This window comes from Strix aluco, chromosome 4 (assembly GCF_031877795.1).
Source record: "Strix aluco isolate bStrAlu1 chromosome 4, bStrAlu1.hap1, whole genome shotgun sequence".
Taxonomy (NCBI): domain Eukaryota; kingdom Metazoa; phylum Chordata; class Aves; order Strigiformes; family Strigidae; genus Strix; species Strix aluco.
In genome coordinates, this window is record NC_133934.1 from 17,045,817 (window position 1) to 17,066,802 (window position 20,986).

General features: G+C 40.5%; 1 protein-coding gene and 1 long non-coding RNA gene across 5 annotated transcripts in view; one reads left to right on the top strand and one right to left on the bottom strand.

Annotated features, from left to right (window-relative positions):
- CD38 (CD38 molecule) overlaps positions 1-20,986 on the top strand; it is a 32,715-nt gene that overhangs the window by 1,625 nt on the left and 10,104 nt on the right. For 3 of the 4 annotated variants that reach the window (XM_074822169.1, XM_074822170.1, XM_074822168.1), the window contains exons 2-7: positions 13,892-14,021; positions 14,671-14,806; positions 15,591-15,673; positions 17,248-17,324; positions 18,052-18,144; positions 20,371-20,457. In XM_074822169.1, coding sequence (XP_074678270.1) covers positions 13,892-14,021; positions 14,671-14,806; positions 15,591-15,673; positions 17,248-17,324; positions 18,052-18,144; positions 20,371-20,457 — 606 coding nt within the window. Of the gene's footprint in view, positions 1-2,173; positions 2,297-13,891; positions 14,022-14,670; positions 14,807-15,590; positions 15,674-17,247; positions 17,325-18,051; positions 18,145-20,370; positions 20,458-20,986 lie in introns of all 4 variants that reach the window. The other variant, XM_074822171.1, reaches the window with a different exon arrangement.
- LOC141922648 (uncharacterized) lies at positions 11,517-20,414 on the bottom strand. Its single transcript, XR_012623039.1, has 4 exons — positions 20,281-20,414; positions 17,673-17,852; positions 14,739-14,816; positions 11,517-11,536 (listed from the first exon to the last, which is right to left on the bottom strand). It is a non-coding gene; the product is annotated as an uncharacterized LOC141922648 (long non-coding RNA).

The following is a 20,986-nucleotide window of genomic DNA, read 5'->3' on the forward strand; positions in this document are numbered from 1 at the left end:
CATGTCACGTATGTTTGCATTCACAACACAGTCTGAATCAGACCCTGGAATAGTTTGTTTCAGCAATTCTTTCAAAGACACTTTTTAAAAAATCACGAACCCATGATCATAAGCTTTCTAAAAATGTTGTTTTTACAAGGCATAACGTTTTGTGCTATTCTTAACCCAACAGTGTTTAATAGTTTCATGGCTGTGAGCTCTCTTTCAGGTGAAATGACTTCTGTATAGTAGGACCCTTTTTTGTTTTATTTTATTTAAGAGACAAATTTATCCGAGACAGAGAGATCACTGAAAAAGGAAAAATATGCTCATTTATGTACACTTGAAATGTTCAGGAGGTTCCTGAACAGAGAATTAAATGTAGGTGTTTTTCTGGGAATCTCAATCTGAGATTCCTCTTTTCTGATCCTGCTGAGCTCAGTGCAGTTTGTGTAACCAACCGCTTCTGTCCCTGGCACTTTCTGGTAATGAAGCGGGTACCTTTAGGACACATCAGAGACCCGTATCTTTCATCCCGCGCTCTCTCATCATTAATGTAGGCCTTGGATCTTCAGTTGAGTGAGATCTTTGGTGCACTTAATCAAAGAAAAGGAGTAGGAACAGGGAACTGCAGAAACTCGGGCAGGTTTATGAGTTGAGCAAGCTGTGTCCTGTATTCAGTTAGGACTTTTGTTGCCAGTACTCCCATCATGAGAACCTTGCTGCCTGTGTTAGAAATCTTCTAATTGCCTCATAGATTTGTGCATAGTCTGTTCTTGCCCTTTGAATTTTACACTGACATGTGCATTTGTTTAAAAAACTCTGCTTGTAGTAAACTCATGGACATTTCCTTATATTTTTACTTTTTTCTATCAGAGCCACTGAGTTCCATCTTTGACAATATTTTCTTTTTTTTTTTTTTTTTTTTTTTTTTGAAAATGGCAATCTATCCACTGCAGTAGTTAGTGAGTGTGGCTATTTACTACATTTTGGACTGCCATATTTCAAAAGGAATAGCTGGCAGTTTCGGGAAAAAAGGAGGATTGTTGACATATGAATATGGACTTTACAATGTTTCTAGATATCACAGATGGATTTAACAGGAGCCAGAAATCTACAGCCCCCATGTAGGTCTGTTTTTGCAACTGCATTTATAAATCATGTGAGAAGGCCACAGACATGCTAATGTACACCTTGACCATCACGACTGCTTTAGTTCTAGAGGATACCTCCTTGTACTCTCCCTCATCTTACCACTGCCTTGGACACCGAGCACAGCCAGCACGCTCTGGTCACACTCTTTTCTGATACGAACTGTGGGCTGAAACCAAACCCAATGAGGCCACTGGAAAGACTGCTGCTGTCTGCATTAGAGTTTTGTAAGCACTTCATGCAATCAGATTTTCTCTTGTTGATTCGCTTATTATCCAAAATGATCAAAACATTCAGGTGCTGTATTGAACTTGCTCACTAAAGAACAATTCTCAGGTACTGTATAAAGCACCTGCTTTTTGTTTAACTTTGTAAACAAAACTTTTTGGTTTACACTCTTACAATTAACTTTTGTTTAATTTTGTAAAATTTCGTTTAACTGCATGCATACAATACAATCTTTGGTTTTATTTTTGCTGCTGGCTGGATGACTTTTATCATTTGTACCCATACAGTTTCTTCAGTTAGTCTTCCTGCGTAGAACTGTTGTGAAAAAGTTCAGGAGAAACAAACAGGGAATACCAAATGCTTCAAATAATACATTTGCAATATTAGCCTCATTTTTAGGGAAAGATGCAGATGGCATAGCAGCAGACTTTAGTGGTTTCGTTTCCTGCACACACAGCTGCACATCTAGATACACACATTAAAGAGCAGTGTTTCTTTTTGGCTTCCCTGGGAAATACTGGCTGCTGCCAGAAGACAGAGCTAAAGCAATAGTTTGTCACAGCTCAACAGTCTTCTTTTTTTTTTTTTTTTTCCAAGATTAACAAAAGCTGAAAGTTCTGTTTTCACTAGTCTTGCAGAAAATCCCTTCCTCATCAACCATGGCCATTGGTATGTATTGTAGTTTTGTCTGAATAAAGGCCAAAGGCAGTTTGGTCTGAAGGAAGGATTCGACCTCAAATTACTTCGTCTCCTTTCCCAGTAATACGGACTCCCTCTTGTGGCTAACAAAACACTTGCAATTCTCATTCTCCAGGTCTCACACAATGCAAATTTACGTTTACAAGAATTTCTCGCTGGTATAATCCGAGGAGGGCAGCGCGATGGGGTGCACAGACCTGCACGCTCAGCAGCACCAACCAGGCTTGTGCAGGGCCAGGTCAGTGCCAGATCATTCAGAAGAGCAATGCTGGTCAAGACCAGTTGTGGTGACCCAATAACTTACCCATTGCTCAGAGGATGGTGTTTATGATGGTTTTGCACCTTGATGCCCACTGGGAGAGAACAGGTAGTAGCAGATGTAGCATGAAACTTGTTGATACAAAGTTAGCTGGTTTAGTTTTCCTCTTCACCGCGTTTGAATTGGCAGGCTGAGGTCAGATATGAGCAGCACTTTGTGACCTAGGGAAGGAGGGGGGAAGACACATTGTCTAAAAGGTTGTAGTCACTGATCCCCAAAACACAAACAATGCTTTTTTTTTCAATCTAGAGATAAACTTGTCTTACACTTGCAGCTCAAGAGATTTTTCATTCCCAGATAATGGCTACTCCCTCCTCAGATATGCAGTCACTTCTTGGTCTCTGATTCACCCAAGCTAAGCCAAGCTTGCAAGGACCTACTATTTAAAAATGGCTGAAGCCAAACCAGACTATTTTTTGTCTAACCTCTGCCAGGCAGAGAGCACCAAGGATGCAGACAGGGAGCCACTTCAGTAACATATGTGACTCCCAGGCCCAGCAATCCTAATGTGTCTAAGTAGTACAAAAACCCAGTAATGAAGATGCAAAGCATAGAACTTCAATATATTTTTCATGCAGTGTTGTGTGGACATGAAACATAGATTTCCCCCTTAAATACAATTGGAGCAACTAATGTTTCTGTAGTTAGTGGCAAATTCCTCTTATAACAAATTTTAACAGTCTGTAGTTCCATTAAATTTAGGAAAAGTTGGTGCATGTTCAGGAGGGCTTTGTCTCCTGACTTCATGATCATGAATGCATTTTGTCTTTCAATTCCTTTACAGCCTGTGGAGATGGAGATATGTATTGTCAAAAAGAACATATGGAACCATGATTTTGTGTGAGATGCTATTGCACTTGCAGCGTAATTTCTTCCAGAAAGAAATCTGGGGTTTGTTGTTGTATGCTTACTTTTGCATTTTGCCTTCATGCTTTGCTAGGCATTTTTAATTTAATTTCCCTGTGTTTGTTCACTGATTGTTAACACTTTCACATCAAGCATAGCACTAAACAACAGTCATGATTTGAATTGGTGTCACAAAAAACTTAGCTTTATTTTATATAACCATGATGTTATATGCAAACCTATCTGAGATTTGTGTTTTCATGAGGAAAAAATCCTTACATAAGAGAAACTTTTACTGAATCACAGTCTTCTGAAGCGTGTGGTGTTACTACCAAGTCATAATGCATTAGCACCCCTATTAGAGTGCACTGCACAATGCTAAAGCTTCTTGATCGAATATACATCAAACTGCAAAGGATTTAGCTTTTTTTTTTTTTTTTTTAAAATACACTTTCTAAAATTGGATTCTAAAAATGGAATTGTTACACCATCTCTTGTGATTCCAGAGCAAACAAACTGCTTTATCTTCGCAATCTATCTGTGGAAAAAGTCATCGGGTGCTGGTGAACAAACTGAACATGAGCCACCAATGTGCCCTTGCAGCAAAGGCCAACAGTAACTTGGGCTGCACAAGGAGGAGTGTTGGCTCCTTCTACCTCCTTCACCTAGAGGTGATCCTTCCCCTCTACTCAGCACTGGTGAGACATGTCTGAAATCCTGGGTCCAGTTCTGGGCTCCCGGTACAAGGGAGTCATGGACATACTTGGAGCACATCTGGTGAGGGGTCACAAAGGTGACTGAAGTTTCTGACATGCAGGGAGAAGCTGAGAGAGCTGGTACTGTTCAGCCTGGAGAAAAGAAGGCTCAGGGGGATCTTAGGGGGGAGAAAAGAAGGGGGAGCCAGCTTTTCTCAGTGCTATTCCGTTGCAGGACAAAAGGCAATGGGCACTGATTAAAATACAGGAAATTCCATTTAAACATAAGAAAAAAACACCTTTTGTTACTGTGAGGGTGATCAAAGAGTGGAACAGGTTGCCCATAGAGATTGTGGTGGCCCTATCTTTGGAGATACTCAGAATCTGTCTGGATGTGGCCCTCAGCAACATCCTCTGAGCTGGAGGTTGGACTAAACAATATCCAGAGGTGTCTTTCTATTCTTCCATATCTTAGAAAATGCTTTTAAAATTCTAAGAGGTCCATTGGGTAGCTAGATAACTGGGTAACTGGGACAAATGGTGATGCAGAAACTTTTTGGCTTCTATGTAGTGGCAATGGTGTTGATATCTGTTCCTACTTTTGGGTTGTCTCTTGGTATTAACAAGGGCATTGTATCATCATAATAATACACTGCTTATTAAAATGCTGGTCAGAACATTTGTTACAATGCTTCAATGTACACTCTTAGTACTTCCCTCCCTATTTCATGTGTCAGTGTGCTGACTTTAATACCTTTTCTGTGTTAGCCTTTGATATAGGAAACATGCATAGTTCTGGTTTTCATTTCTTCTGACCTTTAATCAAGATCTTTTCTTACAATTGTTTTTCCCTAACTTGTATATAAGTTACTGTCTGTTCCTGTAATTTCTTGGTAACTATGCTATAATCATTATAAGCATTAACTATTGTTGGAGTCTTTCTCAAAGGTACACGTCCAATGACATATGCTCTACTGATCTTTAACAGGGGACTGGAATATAACATTTAGGAGGCACCAACAGATAGTTATTAGAACTTTAGGATGTAGAGGTAGGACTACCGGTTCTAATAGCTGGTCCTTCAAATAGGTCCTTGTGCTGTTTAAGGCTAGTTTCCATAACTATTCTGGGCTCCATTGGGGTTTTATAGTCATCGCTTTCTAGAGACAGCTCATTAGAAAGAAATAATTTGCTCTTTAGCAAGAGACAAGTTCATATGGCAGTGGGTAGTTATAATTTATTTGTTCTTGAGATAATTAATTGCTAACATATTCATTTCTGCTCTTCTGGAGTATAAAAGTCAATGCTAGACTGTGAAAGGCTATCCAATTCTGTGCAAAGCTTATACTTAGTTCTTCGCAGAAAATTTACCCTCCCAGGCTGTCAACAGCAACCCAAAGTCTGAGACTGTCCTGTGAATTTAAGGGGGAGATGTCAAAAGACGTATTGTCTTTTATCCATGGCTAACATTAATGTTGCAGTTAAAGTCTCCTTTGGTTTTAATCCCAGATACCAGAGAGAATATCATTCTGTCTGTACTGGCCTTCTACACATTAATTGAAAGTATTTGTTGATGAAACACTGTTCAACTCAATTTTCTACTGCAACTTTGTGCTGCTATTTAGTCATGCACAGTCAGTTAGCTGTCTGTTCTTTGCCTTTTCTCTTGTTTATTGGTTTTATAGAATTGACTATACAGAGCAATGGCTGGTGGCTGTCTAAATTATAGCACCATCCTAGGACTGAAGTTATTAAATGTTTGTATGAGCCAATCTAAGAGCTTGTTGTTGCTGAAAGGGGGAATCCTGTTTCTTCCCACCTCTTCTTGCTTCAGTTTTCCTGTAACGTCTGTAGAGATGCCAGTGAAAACAGCCATGCTCAGAGGTGATATTGTTCAACTATCATTGCTAAGGTACAGTTAAAACTTGAGAACTGTTTAACGCTTCAGAGCACCACGGGGAAATGTAACTTTGCTTATCCATAATGATAGGAGGAATAGATCCTTTTTCCCTCTAGGGTCAAATGAAAATCTCCCTCAAGTGTCCAAGGGTAAAAACAGATGCTAAAGATGTAGTCTATCTTCCCAGGAGATGACATCAAAATAAGGTGTTAGCAAGAGGCTCACTCACAGTCATACTAAATCTCCGATCTGTTCCCTTGTCCTTGTCCTCCTGACACATGCTACCCTTGAAGCAGGGACTTCTCCTGACTTACTGCATTTATGCCACATCCCAACAGTTTTAACTCTATTAAAAAACCCAGTGTACTGCAAATTCACGTTATGAGAAAAAAAACATCTGCAGCTGTATTAAGCCATTGAGTGTCTCCCTGCTATAACATACTTCTATTTAGATCATTCTTACAGAAGTGTTTTTCCAAGTTTAATATTAAAAATAAAACAATACTGAAAATATACTTTCTAATCAAGGGGTAAGATGCCAGCTTAAATTTGTTCCCTCTATATCTGTTCAAGACATGATCCTTACTTGGAAGCTTAAACTGTAGAGCAACTATGACCCTCTGTCAAAATGCAAGCCAGGTGAGACTTCTGACCTTCTAGAGGCTGTGTCCCACTTATAGAGCATCGCTGAAAACACCATCTGCTTAAGCAGCTTGTTTTTTCACCCAAGAAATCTGAAATCCAGCCAGCAAAGAAAGTCTGCTTATGTAGATGAACTCTTCACTGGTTTGCAGCTGCCACCTCTTGGCTCAACCCTTCCCAGAGGGGTGATAACGCATAATGTTGTCCTGGAGCCCAATTCCCAACTCACATAAAATACTCTAGAAGCTATAAACCAAAGCCACAAGTATGCCTGCCCTTAAAACCTTCTCATTCCTGCCGAGGTGAAGGATCGGCGTGATGTGAAGCTATCATTTGTTCCAGGTCACTCCTTGTACACGAACATACAGCCCTGAGGTGCACCCAGCAGAAATCTTAGCTTGTACTTCTTTTTCCAGACCTCCAGAGTCCCCACCTGTGCTGTGAGGAATTTAATTGCTCTGCCTACAGGCAACCTTTCCAGAAGCAATTTTTTTCTGAGGCAGAGTTTTGAATCTCTGTGTCTATCCTCAGTCAGTTCCACTGATGCTTTCTTTACTGGCTTTTGAACTATTTAATTAACAGAGAGCAATACTTACAAAATCAAGCTGAAAAAAAAAAAAAAAAAAAAAAAAAAGAAGTATGTCATTCTCACGTTGGAAAAAAGTTACCATAAATGTTACACTGTCAGATACTTTATAATCATTAAACTAAGTGGGTAGTGAGAGATTAGTGCACTGAAGACACTGAGATTGACAGCTCTTCCATTATTTTTTTCCTTCATCCTTTCCCTTGGTAATTTTTCCCCTCTATTATCCTAATGCTAAAAGCAGCAGACAATAGTGTCCTCAAATCCTCAGTGATGACAGCATATTGGCTGACCTCTCTTAATTCACATTTGACTGATTTTAGCACAAAGATAACTGATGGGAGATTTTAGGTCCGAGAATAATAGGAATGAAGCTGATCCGTTGTATGAACATACCCATTTTCTGACTCAGTGGCCTGGAGATGGGTCGGGCCATCACCCAGCGTGAAGAACCGTGCGCCTTTGGGGGTGACCTCGGCTGCTGCTCCTGAGAAATCCCTTCTCCCGCGTGATGGCAGTGTGCTCCTTGCATTTAGCTCCTCGCACCTGCTGCTCAAGTTGACTTCAGAGAAGTGCAACCACAGCTGCCTGGGCTGGGCTTGGCAGCGGCTCCAGAAAAGTTGCTCCAAAGCAGCAGTGAGATACAGCAAGGCTGGAAGAAGGGAAGGGACAGCAGAAGAAAAAACAAAAATATTTAGGGCAAAAAAGGTAGCAAAATGTTTCTGGATTACATAGGCATAAAGGTTATGGTTCATTGCACAATTTTTGACAACATAAAGACATAGCTCACATGAAAAAACAAATTGAATCTGGATGTATAAATTGCACCACTGTCTACAGCCATCACAATTTACCTAAAAGAGGCAGATGAACTGACACACAGGCAAAGATGGGTCTGTTGGATACAGAAATATTGCTACACCATTTAGATCCTTTGATATGCATCCTCCTTCTGAAACGTGAAGATGATGCCTTAGACTCCCAGCAGTGTGAACTGGTCTTATGCCTTTAAGGAACTTTGTTATAACCACAAACTTCTCACTGACTTTTTAAAGAGCCAGATTTCTGAGTGCTTATGTGCATATCTGCATTAGTGTTTTGGCTAGCAATTTGGTAGCAAATGAGAAGGATTTTCATTTAAGTTGCAACTGCTGGTGAGATTTGATCCCTGCAAAGGCCAGTTACATAGGGGGCTCGGGGGACTGTTTCCAGCTCTAACTTCAGACCCTTACCACAGAGCCACAATTAAAATCTCAGTGTGGCCTGAACACACTGTCATGTTTTAAAAAGAAATCTCAGGACCTTGGAAAAGCTGCTGTTGATTGCAGGGGAGACCATGTCTCACCAGACAAGTGTCTCTGCCTGGTAGAGTGATTTGAACAATATGGACAGAGTTGATTGAGTTTACCAGATTAAAACCTAGAAGTAATTTTTCACTTGTAAATTTTAAATGGGTCCCATACTTGAAGCATGTCTCTCAAAGTTTTTAATAAAAAAACAGAGGCAACACAGCCCAAGGAAACACTGCCCTTCTTAAGGTGTTTTTAGTATCCAATGTCAGTCCAGTGCTGAACTGAAAGCAAGATATTGTTCATGATGTAACTGAAATTAGCAGGGACCATAATAATATCCTTGATATTATACCAATTAAATTGATTTCAATTGGGGATAAATTTGCTCTGTCATGTCCAGTTAAAGAAAAAAAATAAAATTACTAAGTAAAGAAAAAAAAATATCTATATTAATAGTGATTTCCCATGTAACTCAATGCCATCCCATTCCTTTAAGTGAAAGGATACTCTTTCAAGGTTAGCCAGACCAGTGTACTGACATGCAAGAGATAATAATGCAGAAGCTATCCATTTTTCTAATATGCACATTAAAGTTTGGCTGCTAGGATAGCTGCTAATGGAAATATTCTTGGCCCCAACTTCTGTTTGATAGATTAATGTGATATTCATATAAAAGGTAAATGGATAGAAATACTCAAATTCATTGGAAAATGCAACTTCTACCCAAATGTAAGGACAAATGCAGGATATGCTTTGCAGTATATATAACATTCGGATTTAATAAAGAAATGTAATTTTAATGTATCCCAGTCCTTATTCGATGCTATACTGAGTGCAGGATACAGTCTCTGTCTCCAAAAGTGCATAAGGCAAGTTCTGCAATCCTTATTTTCCAGAGAAAGAGTTGCAGGTTCAGTTCTTGAGTTTACAGCAGGTTTCACAGTGTTCCTTCCAAGTCTGTTAGGTATTATTTCACATTTACCAGCATTTCCCAAACTCTAGTCATTAAAAAAAAAAAAAAAAATTAAACGTAAAATTAGGGTATATTTCTTTTACACGTCACTGGATTTGGATTAAATATTTCAGATTCTGTAGTAGAATAAAATATTTCAGCATAAGCAAAGTTAGCCTCAAAGGAAGAAATCCATTATGCATAAAGATATTATATTTGCAGATACAATGCAGAATTAATATGCAACCCAAAACATATAAACAAAAACAAGAGAAAGAGAGCACACAAGCCCTGCAGCAGTGTGGTACATAAGCATATTCACCATGGACTTCTGTATCTGAATTAGACAAATTTAATTAACTGGTAGACTGGTGATCTCTTTCACACTCTTCCTTTCTTTTGTAAACCAAGAAAGAAAATGAAATGAGCCCATTTTGTGACTGAGAACTTCCCAATGAGAACTTGGGAGTAGCCTTAAGAGGACAGTTTGTTTCTCAGGCATTTTTTGGCAAGGCAGATGTGCTTGTTTCAACCTGTAACTGTTCTTGCTGGAATTTTTAGTATACCAAATGCCAACAAACTTCTCATATTGTTTTCAGGAGGTCCATAACTACAGCAGGTCTCTGTCCTTACATCCGCTCAGTGGGAGTTAAATGATGCATACTAGACAAATATTTTCTTACTGTGCTAGAAAAAGGGACAGATGAAACTTTACTGATAGCGTCTACCTCACAGTGAGGCTGGAAAGAGTGGCATATCTTCCTGGAGCTGGGATTAACAAATCCTGAAGTCTTCTCACTGCTTATTTTTTCATATATCAACCAAAATCACAGTTCTATGTGACTGGTAATTTCTTTGAGATATGAGGCAAAACCTATATTTCATATCAGAGAAACAGCTTTCCAATGTCAAATCAGTGAATTATTTTTATTCAGTTGTAAAAATATACATGTTGATAGGTGAGGATAGCAAAAATGAAATATTGTTTATCTTTTGTATGTACTTTTTTTACACTGAAGATCTGTATTTTGATTTTGAAAACAATGCTGAAATTACTTAGTTTCTATAAAAGCCCATCTTTGTGCCTTATCATTCTTCTGTGTGGTACAGCTAAAAGTATCACACCAGTTACCAGCTGTAGAAGAGCTTCCCCCATTTGAAGGCTAAGCCCTACCACTTCTATGACATTAAACATATAGTTTTGCTGAGCTCTGTCGGAACTATGGATGAAGACTCTTCCCTCAGATATGACACATCCACGCACATCATCAAGTACTGTGCTTGATGTGTTGAAATACTAGAAAACTGATGCTTTGAATTTGTGACTCAGCAAGCTGTCTTGGCAGGATCATGAATCACATGGGTAGTTGTTGGTTTGTGCTTCTCATGGCTATGACTTGAGTGCAGCAGCAGAAATGCTTTGTACTGTGTCTACCACTTCCCCTTCTGCTTTGGAAATAAAACCCCAGGTTTTTCTTATGATTCCTTGAAAAATATTTTGTCTTCTGAGACCAAGCTTAAAAACTTTGCAATATGAAAGGATAAATGACCAGGTAACCAGCTGTCACCTGTGGCTGTTAACACTGTACATATAACAGATTTCAAAAGTAACTTAAAAAAAAAAAAAGTCCTGCCAGGAGGACAAATCATTTGACAGATTAGGAAGTGTGAGCCATATGAATGTCTGTGAGATGTACCAGTGCTTGGAGCCAAGCCCTACAAATTCTCTTTATGATACTGTTGACTGTGCAAAGCAAAAGGGACAGCTGCCTGTTCTGTAATGTCACCCCTTAATCAGCAGGAGCCCTCTCTCTTGGCTCATTCAGTGTGGCCATGTAATCCTGTGTGGCAGGGAGAGGTATTTACAACTTCGCAACCCCTAAATGAAGTACCAAAGCTGGGAGGATGGTCTCTGTGTGTTACTTACACGGTTTGCAGCCAGAGTCAGGCTCCTCCAGGAGAAAATTTAATACACCCAAGTTAAATTCTGCTAAGTAAAACATGAATACTCCCTGACGTGACAGTGCAACAGCAAAACGATGACTGTGCTCCCTAGAGCATCTGCAGTTTGGCTTCTTATTTCCACAGTGACTGTAACTGAAAGTACATTTAGGCTCCTGGGTAAAAGACAATAGCCCAGTAAAAAATTGCCATTGTTATAAGTCTTTACTTACCTGGAGGTAAATTTGTTTTACGTAAACAAGAGGTGCAGTCTCTAACACAGCTGGGGCTGCCCCTGTAACAGACTGGCATGGTAAGAAATGAGATTCAGCATGCGACCAGAACTGCCCCAGTTGGCCATATGGCCAGAGACCTGCCAGGCTGACCGGCCTTGTCCCTGCCCCCAGGCTCCATCTGCATTTCAGACAACACTGTACAGTGGCAATACCCAGCTCATTTTAAATCATCAAGGTCAGGCTGTGGGATATCGGCAGCCCAGATAGAGCTCTGCAGTGCAATGCACTTGGCTGCCCCAAGAGTGGGAGATGAGGACATACCCACCATAGACCCTTCACAGAGGAGGACTGGAAGAAGCTGAGGCATGGAAACCTGCTGTGGTAACCACCTTGGTGGTGTGACCTCCCAGTAATCAATATCATATGTAATGCTAAGTTAGATTTGTCACTGCATAAATAAAGGCACAAGGAAAGGAAGGCCAGGGACATCTTGCTGTGGATTGCCTGGTCCTTCCCAGTATGATACTGGCCCAAGCCCCTGCAGTGTGTCTGATAGAGGCATTCCTTCTGGTACGTAGTGCTGTCAGAGCTGTCGCTTCCTTCTGAACACAGACAGAGTCTGGCCTGCTCTTTGTGTGATGTTTATTTTCCGTAAGGCTTAGGAAGGGAAGGAAGAGAGTCCATGTCCAGACAGTGAGGAAACAGCCAGGAGCTGACGAGTGGTTCTGGGTCCCGCAGTTTAGACATGGCCCACATAATACAAACAGCTCAACTCTCTGTGTTCCAATTTGCCCCCCTGATGCTCAAATGGGCACTCAGTAGAAATCATGATCAAGTTCAGTAGTAGGAATGAGATCACACAACTGTAGGGAAGATTAACTTGAAAATGTTTGGATATCTTCAATGAATTACTACTGGTTTTCTTAATCCCTCTAGGACTATTTTTAAGACTAATCAAATTCCACATCCTACATGTTACCTGACTACCAACTGGTAACAAAGGCTGCAGCTGTGTCACATACTAATTGATCAGTGCTATTTTTATAGTGCTCTGAAGGTATTAGTTTCTTCACACAAGATAAAGTCCATTGTTCAAACAGCTTTTAGTGGGAATACACTGGGAGATGATTGCAAACAGTGAAGAAAGAGTGGATGAGTCAAAGACAGTCAGAATAGCTCCATTCAGACATGCAGACAGCAGGATAATGCAGTCAGGGTTTTAAATTTACATAAAAACAGGGAAGAGAAGGATGCAGAATCGCTGAGTTACTGTCACTGCTGTAATGAGAGAGGCAGGCTTTCCATGTGGGCCTGAAACTATGGGAGCATGAAGAGGAAGGGAAGTGCACTCATGGGAGACAGCCTTGACAACACATGATAGACAGACAATAATTAACAAATTATCTTACTGCAAAGTTTTCATTCATTACCTCAAGTACAAGAAAGCAATTGTCCTGAGCCATCCCAAATGTTACTGTATGCTGCAGTCTCAGGAAGGGAGTGTGGCACTACTCCAGTACAGAGATACAATTGCTTGCCCGCACTGTGCAACAGATTTCCTCTTGGTAGTAGGGAAGGAGCCCTGCTTCTGTCAGCAGAGAGGTGCTTTACTTCATAGGCTGTCAAAGCAGCATCTTAAGAAACAAGTGTAGGCTGAGGTGATAGATAGGGTTGTGTCACGGCATGTAGCAGTTCTCCCCATGTAAATTTAGTGGAATTCCTCTGACTCATGTCAGTGAGAACAAAAGGGCCAGAACTTGTAACGGATGGAGGATCAGAAGGAGACTGAAAAACTGGAGATGAAGCACCTGATCTGGATCTTGGTTGTACATGTGCAAATCAGCTGTGGCTCCAGGAAAGTCAGTGGTTGCAAATTAGTGTATAAATGAAAATAATATCAGGCCCAAACCAGCCAGACCCCTGCTTCTGTTTTAGATAAAATTACAGATATTATTTCTGTAGGGTCAAACACTCTGCAGGGAGACACATGGGAATATTTTTGTCTCACTGTACCCGAGGAGGCAGTATCCTTCAGCCATACTTTTAAAATGTACAAGCTATAGCCTGGCACATTTGCTTCTCATGATTTGATATGAATAATCAAGAAATCTGATCTTCTGGTTATGTGATATTAGTACTGCTCTTTTTAAGGGACAAAACCAAAGGACATTTAAATATTGCAATAATCCATAATTTAAAATGCAGGAGAGAGAGAAAGACGTTTTAGAACCGCTCGTTCCTCAGTTTATACTTAATTTGCTGAAGATACTCTGCTTTTGTAATGGATAATATATTTTGGTGCCTGTGCATAGTTAGAACTCCTTTAAAATCTGATCCATAGTGTTTGACCATAACAGAAGGAGATCCTTTCACAGTCATAAATACTCATAAACACTAATTAACTATGTTTTAATCTTTTGGCAGAGATAAGGATTGCCTAAAAATATGGGAATCATTAAAACATGCGTTCATTTACAAGAATCCCTGCAATATTACATCAGAAGATTATCAGCCTTTAATGGAGTTAGCGAGTCATCCTATACCCTGTAACAAGGTAACAGCACAATGTATGGTGGGCTGCTTAAGTAGGACTGTTGTGGGATGGCATGTCTGTGCAGTGCTCTGAGTGATGGGATCTTGTCCGTAACGATTATGAGGATGTGTAGGTTGATGAGGAGTATAGTCCTGCAGTTATCACCTTTGGACCCCAGTAACCCTGTTCATTCTCTATCACTGGAAATCATCCCTGCGTAAGGTTTGCCTCAAACCTCAGTAGCAGGGCCATCCTGGTGAAGTGACAGAGATGTCCCTGTTCCCTGAGCATACGGGTCTTTGTAAGGAGTATGCTGTCATGCTGTTAGAGGGACACTGCTTCCAAAAAGCTGCTCTTCCACGTGCAGTTCAAAAGCATACAACAAATTAGGTATATATTCTATGAGAACTAGTCAAAACCTTTCTTCCAAAATTATTTTCAGGCTAAACATGTCCATTTCCACAAAAAATAATCACCCTAAAAGATTTTGGAAATGGGAGTGTGGGCTGCAGAAATAAGGTGGGCAGACCCATTAATGTGAACTTGCAACATTTCAATAAAAACTAAAACTCCTTCATTATCATGAAAGCTTTTGGTTTTTCTCCAGGAAAATTTCCTGACCAGCTCTAGTATAAGTATCACTTATTAGACATTGTACCTTATTTCACAGTCACTGTTTTGGAGCAAGACAAGTGACCTCGCTCATCGATATACAAAATCCAATCAAAATTTCCTTACCTTGGAGGACACCTTGTTGGGTTATATGGCTGATAGGGTTTCATGGTGTGGAGACCCCTCTGCCCCAGGTAATAAATCCTATTTTTTGCAAAACAAGTATGAATACTGGAATTCCAGATTATTCTTTTCTCTTGTATATCTAGACCTAAACACAATCCTTTTCAGATATTCTTTTCTTGTAATTTTGTTTAAAACCTTAACTGTATTTCTCTCCCATGTTATGGAAGACTGAAAATAATAGTTCTCAGGTTAATTTAAAAAACACAACTTTGGCTGTTACTAAAACACGAAAATGCTGCTTGGACTAATGGTCACACCTAGCCCTCTTTATCTAGATTACTCGCTTTCTTCCCGTCCTGTGGGACAAACTGCAAAACAAGAATGCCATTCAAAAAGATCCTGGCCATAGGCCAGTCAAAGTTGCAGGGGCAGCATGTAGGTACCCTGGGGTTACCCTGCCCGCATGGCTCCTGGGTGCTTAAGGCTCTAAACTGGACAGGAATCACTGAAAATGTTAGGCAAAGTTTAATCTTTCAATGCAATCAGACAGTATTTGTCAAGAGCCAACCTGTTTCTCACATTTAGGACTACATGTTTTCCCTTCTCAGTTTGCTGAGAATTATTTGCATACAGGGCCTGCAGCGACCTCCCTGAAGCATGTGTGAGCAAACAGGAAGACCTTTGAACACATGCAAATTCCTTTTCCTCTTAGAGCCCTTTTCTCATGTAGCCCTCTTTGCTTTGGTAGGGGGCAAATCTTTTTGCCATTGTTAATCAGCTCTCAAAGCTGTATAAACATTGCAACAACATTCACTCTAATCTTAGCTATTCTATAAATGTATTTCTTCTCAGGAATCAACTATGAATCTTGTCCAAAACGAAGTGAATGTGAGAGCAACCCTAGCTCTGTATTCTGGAAAATGGCATCCAAGATGGTAAGATCTAGAATAAATCTCCCCAAATCCAAGCATGTTGAAAGGCACTAGGTTCCTGACACTTCCAAAAACGTGAGTTTGCAGATTGGATTTAAAACATGGAATAGTAAAAGTTCACATGAACTTTTTTAGCTTTGGGTGCTAAAAATCACAGCATTGGAAATTTGTTTCCAAGGTCCCATATTTTATGTACAAAATTTAATGTCACTCTAGTTTGGGCGTTCTTCTTTGTAGACCCTGTGTGCCAGTGTCTAGAACAACACTTGGCAAACAGCTGGAGGTTTGCAATTAATGTTTACAATAACAAGAATTGCCACCTAAATTAAATCACAGGACCGAAATTGCTGAAATAAAATGCATTTTAGCATGTTAACGTTGAAAGCAGTGCCCAAATTGGCACAGAAATTTTCCAAGCAGATGAGAATCCCCTTGCACCTTCCCAGCATAAACCTGAAGAAAAAAACTGCCAGCAAAAAATCTGCTCTCCTGTATCAGTTTAATTTTACATGTTTCTCAAGACTTCACCCTTGGTAGGACTATTAGTAGATGGCTGCCCAGGTGGAAAACAAGCATTCCTTATGATTCAGCTCTCATGTATGTAAGAAAAAGTCTACTCACTGTAGAAAAAATTGTTTTGTAGGTAAATTAGACTACATAAATTTTCCAAGCTCAAAACAGTTTCTATGTTCTCATTAATCCCCTCAGATCCAGAGTCTGGGAGGGATAAACCACCATACAGAGTCAGGCCTGCTTGACTGCAGGGTTTTTAGTCCAAATAAATTTAAGATCTACTAAAACTCATGCTTATTACATTACACATAATGAAACTTTCCTGCAACTTCACAGCTCTTTGAGATCTGAGTTTGAGCCACATTGTTTAGATGTAAGAGGACTTGGAAGATTTGATAAGTAGTCACCTGTGTTAAGCTTTTTAAGAATTCTTTGTCTTACTAGTGGATTATATATTTAGAGTGGGTACTTTATGTTGTAACCCTAGTAGTCTTTAAATATTTGGACATGAGTTTTAAAGAATAAAAGAGCAGTGATTACATGATCCAGTAATTTAAAAATCAAATCAAACAAAACTCGGTGATGAGTTTTACCAAAAGCACTGGGGAAAAAAATCCCAAGCCACAAAATAACATGGAGCATGAGTCACAAGGTAATGAATATATGATGGTTTGCGTGTCCTTAAACTAGTGGTACCTCTGTTCTGGCTCGTCCTCACTGCCTGAGTTAAGGCAGGCTGAGGATTATTCCAAGTTACTACAGCCCCATCAGACAGGTGCAGCTGCTGGGGCCCTGGAAAGCCCTATAAAAACTGAAAACAGCAGTGACAGCAAAGTTTATACCAGTCCCATGCAACCTCAGACTGCCTATTCATACAGCTTTATCACAGTTTTGCCATAGCTTTTAGAGGCTTTTTTTTGTTCTGCAAAAATACTGGCCAGATCCTCTACTTGTATAAAGCAATTCTGATGACATCAAAGAAGTTGCAGTGATTTCTACTAGCCTAGAGTCTGACACGGCACTGCAGGTAGTGTCAGAGTATAATGTCCATTTGTTTTGTTCAGTTTGCGGAAGCAGCATGTGGTGTGGTTCAAGTGATGCTCAATGGATCAGTAGAAGCTGGAGCTTTCAGAAGCAGCAGGTATTTACTCAGCATGCTACTAGCCATGTTTCTGTGGGGCCTGCATGCTGGTGTCTTTGCCAGTGAGTCCCTGAATGGGGGACTCAATCCAGAATGGATTTTGGTAAACTCATACAGGGATCTAAACCACTGGCTGTTGTAGAACTGATTCACTTAACTCCTTCTATACAGTGACTGTAATTGAAATCCTTCAAAGGGCACGTGAGTGGGGTGTCCAGTATGCTCTTATTGCACAAAGTAACTTTATTATTACAGTTTATTTATTCATTACATATGAATGACACATTTCTAACTGTTCATGGAGCTGACCGGATTTTACCCCTCCAGACTTTGGCTTTCTTGGGTTACCTGATTGGAAGTGCAGTCTTGAACAATATTGAAAGATGAAGGTGCTGGTCAGGGGAACAGCCATGTTAATTTCCCTTGCACCAAACCAAATCAATAGCCAATAAACCAAACAGGAGAAAAGGCACTAAAGATGGAAAAGTTTCTGTTTGTTTCAGTCTGCAGACAGTTTCAGAAATTCTCCTGAAAGTGAAATAAGAATTGGGAGAAAATATTTTACCATAAGGCAATTAAATATTCTATGAAAATCCATTGGCAAAATAATGTTCTTTCACAGAGAATAACAGCAGCAGTAATACACACTAGTATTTGGGGAACATACTCTGTATGTCTTTCTCAGATAACTAAGAATGTTTTGCTTTTTCATGTCCCATTCTTACAGCATCTTTGGAAGTATCGAGATCTTTAACCTAAATCCAAATAAAGTCTCTGCAGTACACATTTGGCTTATGCATGACATCGGTGGACCTCAAACGTAAGTCACGCTGGTACAAAATGACGAGCAGTGTGTAGAAGGCAGACGGCGCAGCTCAGTTCTGACGAGTGACTGTCTAACAGTGACACTGTCTTAAACCTGCTCTACATTCACTCTTCCTAGCTGCTTACTTTACTGGAAAGAATAACATTTTTACTGTTGCTTTCTTTAGTATTTTTCGTAGGAACCGCTGAACAGTTATAGCTAAGTCACAATGACATTTTCCTTGCTTTCAAGAGGTCCCATGACCTTTAAAGTCCTTCCAACCTCACTGAGCTCTACAGACCTTTATTACAGGTGCAGCACTGAAGTCACCAAGCCAGCTATGTTTGCAAGCGTGAACAGCTGGAAAATATGTTTGTCCACAGGAACAGTATAATTATGCTGAGCAGAACCATTTTTGATAAAATAATTTAAATGCTGAAACAGGTTACCCAGGAAGGTTGTGAAGTTGCCATCTGTGAACATACTCAAAACCCAGCTGGGACCTGGGCAGCCGGCTCTAGCTGATATCGGTTGGACTAGATGATCTCAAGCAGTCCCTTCCACCCTAAATGATTCTGTGATGCTTAATAACAAATCTGTAGTTTAAACACTTACCATGGAATTACTGATACCAGAACAGTGACCTCAAATCACATCTGAGCCTTTCTGAGTGACCTTTTTTGTCCTGATCAGATTAATTTGCAGGTCTATCACATTTCAAGCACTGAGCATGAGGCTCAGTGCCTTTGACCCCTATATTCAGAGCCAGTTCTGTGGTTCACATGGTTATAATGCACTGCCACGGTTTCTCCCATTCCTGAGAGAGGCAGCAGCTTTGATGCTGTGGGTCAGGAAGCAGGCAGTGATGATGCAGTGCAACTCAGGAATGAGTGTGGACCCAGCAGAGACCCTTGCTCAGACAGCCTCACTGTCTGACACAGTACCAGCTCCAGTGTTGCAACCCCTCCCCTAGCCCCAGCACCCAGAAGTTTCTCTTTGCCACACAAGCTGGCGTATCTATCACAGCAGCTCACAGACATGCATCTATCCTGTGGTCAGCATGCCAGACATACTCTTGTGGCCCGTTGCATAGAGGTTTGCTGAAGAAGATGACGCCCCAGACATGGCACTTGAGCCTTTCTCCCATGATTTCCCAACATTAGAAAAGCCATCATGTTCCTCCTCAACAGCTTCAACAACCCAGTGCCCTGCCAGCCTTCCTGACACCTCCTCCTCCTGTGCCAAGTTCACAGCACTTTCCTTTTTATTTTCTAATTACTTCCAAGGAGAAAGAGGGAGGGTAGCTCCAATAATATGTATTCCTCTTATCTTCTGATTTGTATTCCATGTCGAATCACTGATAACATCTGGCAAGTCTAGTGAACAAAGAAGACCTGGCTCTGCTTTCAACTAATGCCACATGTTAGGAACTGGATTTGCCCTAGTATTGTATTATTGCCCTGATGTGTGTCCTATGCTCAGGACTAGGGGATGATTTTTATCCTGAGGTAACAAGTCTTTTGCAGTGACTCTGTCTGTGTCTGACATTTGTCAATCTTCCACTACAGCTTTGGGGCCCCTTGGGCTATTTAAAGCAAATTAAACACAGAGATAAAGATCTCAAAGGTATGACATTGATACATGCTTCATGAAACCATTAGCTGGATGGAAAAGAAATATACAGGTTAGGACTCCTACAAGTGGAAAAGTGGTTGAATCAGCCCCTTGTCAAAACACACTAGCAGCAGCCATGGACTGAGTCAAATAGATAGGAGGTGCTCATAGCCTGATTCCTCCCATGTTTTCTATGTGCTTCCTCCTGTCTTATGTCCTACCTGGGACTTAGCTGCTGATTTTCCTGACTGGCCCTTTCTCATCACACAGAGGATTTGATCCCTTCATCCTTCCACAGATTTGAATGAGCCTTGTATCATGCTCCTGTGGATGGAGGCCACCAGCAGCTTTGGAGCAGTTCTAGAGCACATTGAACTGTGAATGAAATGGAGATAGCTTTCTGCACAAAGTTCTTGTGTAAGATGCACAGCCAAATATCACATAGTTTCTACCAGTAAAGGCCCAATGGTAGCCAAAACTCCCCAAACTCAATGAACTTTACAGCACATTATCAAACAAGTTTTTAAAGAATCTTACCTGAAATGAAGCAAAGTGACATAGTGTGGAATTTAGCTGAGCTTCTTGTACACACAAGGAACACAAGTAACAAAAGACTTTTCTCTCCAGTGAATCCTGCTCAGGCCATTCCATAAGGAGGTTAACAAGCATCCTAGAACAGAGAAACTTTAAGATCGCCTGTGAAGACAATTACAGGTAATTACCTGCTCTTATTGGTGACAACTTGCTAACATAAAACTAATACTGCATCTCCCTTGTGACTTAATGTACATTTACAGCAAGCTAGAGCAGACTCCCCACTTATTGCCGTCACATCCCTCCAACATGGCTGTGTGATTCTCAGGGGCTTCCACTCGCACTGCAGACCTCATGTTGGCTGAGTGTTGGGCTTGCTCTCTGCCCTGCACTTGCCTTTGGGCATGTTCGGTTGTCTTCAGGGAAGGAGCAATCCAGCCTCCTTCAATAGATTTTAATCTGACTGGGCTTTCACCTACTCATCAGAATCAAATAGGCAGCTTTCCTCCCTGCTGCATGCAGATAACGCAGTATATCAAGGATGATCTTTACTTCCTTTGCTATAGTTTAAGCTTACTTTCTGTCCAGCTACTTTGTCAGAGAGTGAGACATGAGACATGATAAGCATTATTAATTACTATAATTCATCAGTGTCAAGAGAGAAAACAGGAGTCTGGGAAACAGCACCCCAAGTTCTGACTTGCCTGAA